At 30.2% G+C, this 9,690-nt stretch overlaps 1 protein-coding gene across 1 annotated transcript; it reads left to right on the top strand.

Moving 5' to 3' along the window:
- Positions 1 to 1,814: 1,814 nt before the first annotated feature.
- On the top strand, positions 1,815 to 3,827 carry LOC102583617 (equilibrative nucleotide transporter 3-like). The gene is made up of 9 exons (XM_006347122.1): positions 1,815 to 1,844; positions 1,942 to 2,046; positions 2,172 to 2,327; positions 2,419 to 2,562; positions 2,655 to 2,760; positions 2,871 to 3,046; positions 3,116 to 3,276; positions 3,365 to 3,623; positions 3,717 to 3,827. Exons 1-9 carry the CDS (start codon positions 1,815 to 1,817, stop codon positions 3,825 to 3,827), a joined length of 1,248 nt encoding a protein of 415 aa, XP_006347184.1.
- Positions 3,828 to 9,690: the final 5,863 nt, after the last annotated feature.

The raw sequence follows: 9,690 nt of genomic DNA, 5'->3' as shown, positions 1-9,690 counted from the left end.
TATATATATATATATACATATTCTATATTATTTTAAAAGGGAGTTTATGCCCAAGTTCTACTATATAATAAATATAATATATAATATTGAAGAAACTTCCTTTTAAAAATCCCACAAGTATAATATACAATATTCAAGATTGGGAAAAGTCCCAATCTTGAATATTATATATTATATTTGGGCCTAAACTCTCTTTTATAATATAGTAGAATATATTTCTACATGTATAATATGTTAGTAATTAGTATATATTGAGATCCTTTTCTGAATTTTTGAAGTCATAACACTCTATTATACGATATGAGTATATATTAGTTAAAGTTGAACAAACTATGATTTATCGATTTACCATACCACAAAATACTGAAATCAAATTTCAAAATATCGAACAAAATTAAATTGATATGATGATATAATAGTTTTAAAAATCGAATACCAAAATTATGGTACCAAAATTTCAAATACAGTACCAAACTATACCATGCCCACCCCTAACTAGACCCATGTAACTATCTCCAAATTACAGATTTAGAGACTGTTTGATATTGCTGTTGGAAGACCAAAAATATTTATTTTGAAAGAAAAGTATTTTTTTGAAAAAATAAGGTGTTTGAAAAATCAATAAAATTGCTTTTAAATAGAAGCATAAGCAGTTTTTCTGCTGTTGGGAAGAAGCTAAAAATTTCTGTTTCTTAAAAAAAGCAGAAGCAGAAACAGAAAATTATTCTTTACGGAAAAAACTTACCCGCACCGGGTGTTTACACCAAACTAATGCAATTTCCATTATTATGTGATTTAATGAAGTAAAACACATGTTAATTAATTAAGGTTAAGTAAAATGAATAATAAATTTAAACACATGGCATGCATGTATTGGATTGGTAAAAGTTTTACCCTCTACAAGACCAAAATTTCCCTTCTATATTTACATATTTCCCCATATATATTTATTAATTAATTAACATATCTCATAATTTTGGTAAGAGATTCATTTAAGAATTTTATTTTTATATAATATTCCTTTTTATTATTTTACATCTATTATCATTACTTTATATTTGATATTTTTAATTATATTTAAATCATCATATCAATATTATATCAATATTAAACTTTTTTTTTTATATATGTATAATATTGATTGAAAAATTGAATATGTACATTTTAATTCAATAAAAATAAAAGTTTGATTACTTTTTTTTTAATAGATATTTAAAATAATTTCTATATATAAAATAATCTTCATATTAAAAGTACTTTGATGCTTGTCCTTTTTTTTTTTGTAATTTGACACTTAAAAGCACTTTTTAAAAAAGTTTAGCCAAACACAATTTACTTATCAAAAACATTTTTCAAATGAATCAGCCAAAAACACTTTTCTGAAAAGCTATTTTTAAAAAGTGCTTTTAAAAATAAGCAGATTTTAGCAGCAATTCCAAGCAGGCTCTAAGTTTAGACTAGCTTGAGGTTAACTTAAATTTGGCCAGGTAACTAAATTTGTTTAATCATGTAATTAATACTTATTAGTGGTACTTATTTTTTTACCATGTAATTAGTTAAGGGGATAAATAATACGAAAACAAAAGAAGAGTCAAATGGCTCATAGAACCGTTACATACGTTTAGTTGTGTTTCCAATGTGTTATCCACAGTAAAATCATATTTACAAAGAATCCAAAAAAGAAGTTAAGAGGCTCTGATTGCTTCTTTTTAAAATAAATTTCACTTTCTATTTTCAAAAGAGGCAAATTAAAATTAATATATGATGGCTTGTGCAGTTTTTTGTGTTTGCATTAATTCTACTAAGAAGCAACCATGGATATTCCAAGTCCTACCAAGCTTAAGGTTTGTTTCATACTTTGTTACTTTTAATTTTATTCTGTTATGGCAAATTGAAGGAGTCATTTGTTGTGGCAGAAATTATAATGTATATATTTTTCAGGGGAAATTTGTAGGTATTCTTGTTTGTTGGATTCTTGGATTTGGATCACTCATTGCTTGGAATAGTTTAATGAGCATAGGAGATTACTACTATGCACTGTTTCCAGTAAGTCTCCATTTGCAATAGAAAATATTCACAACTTCTAAAGTTTTTATTTTCTCATTTTATTCGGTTATGTTTGAGATTGAGGCGTAGTATCTGACTGATTTGTTTTGGTATGAAAATTGAAGAATTATCATCCTTCAAGAGTACTCACCTTAGTGTATCAGCCATTTGCACTTGGAACAATAGTAATTCTTGCATATAATGAGGCAAAAGTTGATACAAGAAAGCGCATCTTAGTAGGATATACCCTGTATACCTTAAGCACACTCACACTCATTCTGGTATGTTCTGATTTTTTCATTTTCTGATCAATATTCTGTTCGCCTTTTCAGAATCTGTGTTTTTTTTTTTTTTTTTTTTACTTTTTTGCAGTTGGATTTGGCATCTTCTGGTAGGGGTGGAATAGGAAATTACATTGGTGTATGTGCCATAGTAGGTTGTTTTGGAATTGGGGATGCTATTGTTCAAGGTGGAATGACTGGAGATTTATCATTCATGTGTCCTGAGTTCATTCAAGTGAGTGGCGGTAACACGAGTAACTTTGTTCTGCCTCAATTGATACATGAAATCCTGAATTATGTGTGTATACTGATTCATGAATTATGCAGTCGTTTTTCGCTGGTCTTGCTGCATCTGGTGCAGTTACGTCTGGTTTAAGGCTAATGGCCAAGGCAGCTTTTGAAAACAGTAACAACGGTTTACGCAAAGGAGTTAGTACGTAATTTTGATCTCATTGTGAAAACAGTATGCTTGATGTACTCCTAGTTTGATGTGTCTTTGATATAATATGTTGAGAGAAACTTATAGAGTTATTGATTTTGCAGTGTTGTTCCTTGCCATCTCCGTATTCTTTGAATTCCTATGCATCCTTCTATATGCATTCATATTCCCTAAGCTACCAATTGTGAAGCACTACCGCACAAAGGCAGCTCTAGAAGGATCAACAACTGTTGCAGCAGACTTAGCTGCTGCAGGCATCGAAACTCAATCAATCGAAAAAGTAGGCTACTGAACTGTTATAAGTGATTTTCATAATCATAAACTTGATATGTTTCTGTTTACTGAACAGGCTAATAATGATGCTAAACAATCGGAACGTCTTAGCACCAAACAACTATTTTTCCAGAATATTGACTATGAGTTGGACCTGTACTTGATTTATGTCGCCACGTTATCAATTTTCCCCGGGTTCTTGTATGAAAACACTGGTACCCACACATTGGGGTCATGGTAAGTGTGCATACCTTTTCTCTGAATAAATCGTTATTGCTATAACTTTATTTGCAGTACCTCTTGAATTTCTTTTTCAAACTGTCAGGTATGCTCTAGTTCTGATAGCAATGTACAATGTTTGGGATCTGATAGGAAGATATGTTCCACTGATTGATAAAATCAAGTTGAAATCACGAAAGGGCCTCATGATCGCGACCCTCTCTCGTTTCTTACTGGTCCCTTGCTTCTACTTCACTGCAAAATATGGTGATCAAGGTTGGATGATATTTCTGGTATCCTTCTTGGGACTCACAAATGGTCATCTCACTGTTTGTGTCATGACAGCTGCACCTAAAGGATACAAGGTTGGTGAAGTTTTAATTTCAGAATCCATACAGATTTTCATTTTATAATATCACATCATATTATAACTGTTTGTTGAAATTTGAATTTTGTAGGGGCCTGAGCAAAATGCATTGGGTAATTTGCTAGTATTATTCATATTATGTGGAATATGTTCTGGTGTTGCTTTAGATTGGTTGTGGATTATTGGTAATGGAAAATTCTGAGATGTTATGTGACAGAACAATAACTAACATCAAATTTAAACATATGTAATTCTGGCTTTAGAAGTTGTAATCAGAAAATTGTGAAGTTAAATTCATCCAGAGGAGAAAAAAGAAAGGATTGTCTTGTTCAAGTTTTGAAGTACATTTAGTCTCTCCTTTGCCTTTTTTTGGTTCATCAAATATGTGAATATGATCAAAGTTGTCATTCAAATTGTAGACTCTGGCATGGCCAAATAAGTAAAAGTTTTAGACCTCACTCTTATGAGACATTTGGGCTTGTTGTTTTTCTTGAAAGGGTTGTCATATTTGGGGACAAAATTGGGCTTACAACCAAAGTAATGTTCATTTTCAAGTAGGTAACTACATGGAGTAGCAAGGCCCTATACATACTCCATATATAGCGACAGTTCGTAGTTTTATAGGAGATACAAGCATGTAGATATAATTAGACAGAGATGTTGTATACATGCGATTACAATTGTTAAGTGTGTAGATACAATGTCTTTTGGTTAATACTTACATATGTGAATACAATGTATTCCCACTACTTAGATATGGTATACGCACAAATACACTTGTTATGCGCAAGAATGCAATGTATTTCACATTATGCGTGCAGGTACAATGTATTTCACTATTATTATACACACAATTATAATAAATTCCACCACATCATAAAACCAAAATACTATTAGTATTTACGTCAATTAAGGAAAAGATCGCTATTTTTTTCTTTAAATCTAGGCACAAATAGAGTTATTTACTGAATTTCTCTAATTTGTTTTTAAGTAACTGGACAATGAAATTGAGGATGTGTTTGTTGGTCAAAATTTTTGGATTTTTTTTTTAGGAAAATAAGTTTCTTAAAAAATGAGGACAATAGTTTTCTTAGTGGAAATAGGGAAAGCAAGTTCCACAAGTGACATTCTACATTAATTGTACATTCTCCCCACCCATTTTTAGGCTACAAATTCTTATTATTCAGGAGTTCGAATTTTTGACAGAAATAACCCATCATGTAAAACATTTTTATCAAATTAGTACATTTTTTTGAAATTTTACCAAAATAGATTAAACGTATTTGTTAGTAACGTTTTATAAATTATTATATTAAAAAATTTCAATGGACAAAACTAACGGCAAACAAATTTAACGGAAGTATAAAACGTTACCCATGATAACGATTTAATCATAAAACGTTACCATGAGTAACGATTTTCTGGTACAACCAAGAGTTTAATCAATCTCTCGCGTAAATCTTCATTCATCTCCTCTTTCCTTCATCCTAATTCTACAACACCGCATCTTTTCAGTTTTACCAAAAAAGTTCAAAAATTCATTTTTCATAATATCATAATAATATTTGAATCTCATGTTTTCAAATTCAATACATATTTACAGAAAAACACATTTTCAAAATGTTAACGCGACCTCAAATTTCAACAGCATTCAACCAAAAATATAATACCAACCTTTAAAATAAAAATGAAAAAATAAATCGTATTACACAGTAAATCAAAATTACAAATCACAAAATTTTGATGATATGTTAACAATCAGCAATTGCAAAAATTAAAATACAATAGAATAGAAGAAAAAATAATTTAAATCACGAAACTTCATTCGGAGTTGGGCATTTTTGAAAAGTCCCAACATCAATTTTATATTTAGAAAGAAAGAAAGAAAGAATAGATTTAAACCTTGCACTAATAAATTAATAACTCATGAGAAAGGGGATCACTCTTCAAGGAAATTCTTAAATTGCATCAATTTTTTCAGTTGTTTCATGGATTCGTTGCCAGTACGTAAGTTGCAACTGAAATTTGAGAAATTGAAATATCTCAGTTTTTAAATAATAAGATCTCACACAAATTATGATTTTGATGTAGCAGAGGTGGTGAAATTAGAAATGAAGGATTGCCGGAATGACATTTTTCCGGTCTCAGAGCCCTAAAACTTATTCCCCTGTTGCCCCCCAAAGATTGAAAGGACACTTGTCTATTTATCGTTAATTAAAACGTTACTCTGAAATACGTATTATCTGTATGTCGTAACTGTTGATCACATAATACTTCTTTTAACGCCGTTTATAGCTAAATATTGTTTGCTGATTCTTTAAAATAATTTTTTTATAAAACATTACTTAGAAGTACGTTTATTCTATTTTGGTAAAATTTCAAAAAATTATACTACTTTTGTTAAATACTTTAAATAATGGATTAGTTAGGTCAAAGCTTCCGGGAGTTCATGTGACCCATTTTTTGGTTACAAATTCGTCTTTGCTTACAAGTTTAGGTTTAAATGATAAAATATACAAAGGTTACTTCTTCTCTAGTTGTAATTTTTTCTCGTTCAAAGTAGTAATTTATTTTATATAATAATTGTTGCAGTTCCATTATTACAACTATTTCCCCAGGTGTGGTGGTGTTAAATTGAGGATTAAAAACATAAGAATTATAATAGTGACAGTAACAACAACATGACCCACAAGACAACAATATATAAACATTAATACTAGTAGTATTAATTTACGAAGAAATTTTCTATTACGTATATATCTTACCCAAACTTCGAGTAAGTTGTATAAATGTTGAATTGGCAAAATAGGATGGAGTAAATTTTTTAAAACAAATATACGGGTCTGCCCCTCTATCCTTCTCCACTTAAATATCAGACTTTTGTCTTGAGTAGGATTCAAACTCGTGACTTGTACCTAACCCACACATCATGCATTGCAGTCTTACCACTGAATAAAAGTCGGGGGATGGTGGAGTAAGTTAAACTTTAATTTGATGGATATGTAATACTAGAGTATAAGGCAAATGCAAAATAGGAAGGCTCTAGTACTACTGAAGGGGTTTTCAACAACTATATATGAGGCCAAATTCTCCTAATCATTGTTAGCTGATTTTATTGGTAATGAAAGGTTTGTAAAAATCGTAAAATTAAAAATATTTTGTTTTTCATTTTAGATATGCTAGATCATGAATTATCAAAACTGCAACCTATTATATAGTACTGCTGATTTGTTGGTATCTCCACAAATAGGCCTCAACTTAACTTAATTAGTGCTGATAAATTAAAAGATAAAGTCTAACTTGATATAGCATACCAAAAAAAAGTCTCCTCCTCATTAGCATTTTTGGTTCCAACTTGTCGAAAAATAACTGAAATGAAAAACTTTATTTTTTTTCCTCTAAAAAGAATTTTTCTTTTCTTTATTTAACAAATACAGTTTTTATCAATCAAATCAATAATAAATAGTGACAATAATTTGTAGGTGATATATAAATACTTAATTTCATAAGAATACTCCAAGTCCGTTAGCTATATTATCTCGCAACAAAAACTTTAAGGATGTTACAGCTAGCGTATACGTATATGCATCTTTGTCATATGTTATGCTTTTAAATATTTGAACTCAAGAGTTGCATGGTAACACATATTCTTACATAAAAGCAATTTCTGGTATAGATATTGATATTTGTCCGACTTTTATGGCAAGAGAAGTAAAGTTGGACACATTATATATATATAATTTTACTTTTTTACGGAGGGTATCATGTCAATTTTCATAGTTAATTTCTTGTATACAACAGTTAAATCTATATTATTCTTTCTAATTTTATGTAACGAAAACCAGCAATTAACGAAAAATTACAAAGAAAGTGATTAATATTTTGAGAAGTTTAAAACAGATATTAATTCTGAACCTATAACTTCAGTACTACAATGAATTTAGTACTATTGATGATTTTGAAGTTCGAATTCATCAAATTTAAATTATGAATACGCGTCTGGAATAAACTCGAGTGCAGGCTGATGAAGTCTCATGAGGTTGATTTTCTGTTTTTGGATTTGTGAAAGGTTTCACAGAGTTTCTTAAAAATGAGAAAAATGACTTCATTAATCAAAGTTAGAAAAACAAGCTCCACAAGTACTAGTTACGATCCAAGTTTATTGTCTCTTCCCTACTCACCCAACAACTCCAACTCCCATCCTTGACTATCCCATCCCTGCCACCCTCGAACCCTCTCATCTCACCTCCACAATGTTTTGCTAGATCACATATAAATATTTTTGAGATATATAGTATTTTTTACTTACGTACCAAACACTAAAAAATAAGTAAGAAATCTACTTGTTTTTCGAGTAAAATATTTTTCTAGGAAAACATTTTCCTTCCTACCAAACACACTCTTCTTGTATCAAAATTCTTATTTAATACATTTTGATTAGTATGAAAATGTATCTTTCATGAGAATGCAAATTTTTAGGTAGCTACCGCTTCCAAACATGGACGGAGTGCGGACATAGGCTTTAAGATATAGTTTTGATAGAACTTATTACTCCGTAAATTTGACATAAACACTGTATATATGTGTTAGGAAATTCACTAAATATGTACACAAATTAAATTTAAGACTCAGTATTAACATTTTTCTCTTTCGTAGCGCCACACAATCAGAGGCGAAGCCAGCCTTCTATTAGGGGGTTCATCTGAACCCTCTTCGATGGAAAATATTACTATTTATACATGGTTAAAATCATTTTTTTATGTATATATAATAGATGTCAAACCCCCTTCGATTAGTTCGTGTTTAGTTTTTCAGATATTGAACCCCTTATTAAAATTTCTAACTCCGCTATTGCACACAATGAACATAGTAGTGTCATACGAGATTACTAACGGACAGTCAAAAAACGATACGACTCAAGACCGAGCTCTATTTGGTTGAGATTCACCTTAGAACTCAAGCAACCAGGAGCTATATGCATATGCTATTTGAGTCAATTATGCTGTTTGGTTGTCAGGCTAGTGACTGTTGAATGTAAGGGGAGGGCACAAAATAATTAAAGTACAACTTTCATTTATTGTCTAAATAAATTAAATCCACTATAGAAAGCAACTGTTACTTGTTTCCATGAAATTTTTATAGATATATGTCATCAATAGTGCAACCAATTTTGAATATGTTGTTTCATTCATCATCTCAACTTCCATGTAAGATTTCAATTTTGGAAATAACAAGCTAGAGCTTTTTCTAAAAGAAAATTGATTGATACTCATTTGATAAATATACAACTAGCACTAGTTGGTAGATGTCTCTGTCTAAATGAGTAATTTTATTTTTTTTGAAAAAAACTACGGTTAGCTATCTTCTGATATTCCTGAATTGACCAACAGAAAAAATTCACTCTCTTTTTAATAAATTAATTTACTTTCTGTTAAATGTTGGTAATTTCTACTACTACAAATTTAACTACAGAGAAATAACAGATTCAGAAACTTTGGGGGGTCAATAAATGTAAACATGAATAGAAAAAAAAGAGTGAAGAATTCATAAGAAAACTCACACTTAATGCCAAAACTTTTTTTGTTGCTGACGAGAACACTGTCTATTGTATAAACGCACTGAAAATGAACGAAATCACCTCCAAATTCATTGTTTCCTGGTCTATCATTACTATATACACACAAAATCTTGAATTTTAGTGCAATTACATTAAAACAGGTTGGTCATACAAAAATATCCAACCCATAATCAAATATACACTATGCATTGCCATTATTTGATAAAAATTCGTTCTTTGAACATACCAACTGTTATCTGATATCCAAATGTATCTAACTGTTTATTAAAAACTTTCCCAAGTTCCCAACCAATTCTATTAGTAATAATGTAACCTCTGCCAAAACAGAAAAAGAGAAAATCACTTAGAGAACAATCTGATCTATGCAGCAACATAAAGTGCAGCTCGTCAGAACCACAACTACGCCTCAATCTCAAACAATTAGAAAATGCAACCGAATACATTATCTCATTCACCAATAAAAACAAAAAAATCATTCACAGACAAA

This window comes from Solanum tuberosum, unplaced genomic scaffold (assembly GCF_000226075.1).
Source record: "Solanum tuberosum cultivar DM 1-3 516 R44 unplaced genomic scaffold, SolTub_3.0 scf00083, whole genome shotgun sequence".
Lineage (NCBI taxonomy): Eukaryota > Viridiplantae > Streptophyta > Magnoliopsida > Solanales > Solanaceae > Solanum > Solanum tuberosum.
The sequence above is the reverse complement of the archived record's forward strand: the minus strand, read 5'-3'. Positions and strand labels throughout refer to the sequence as shown.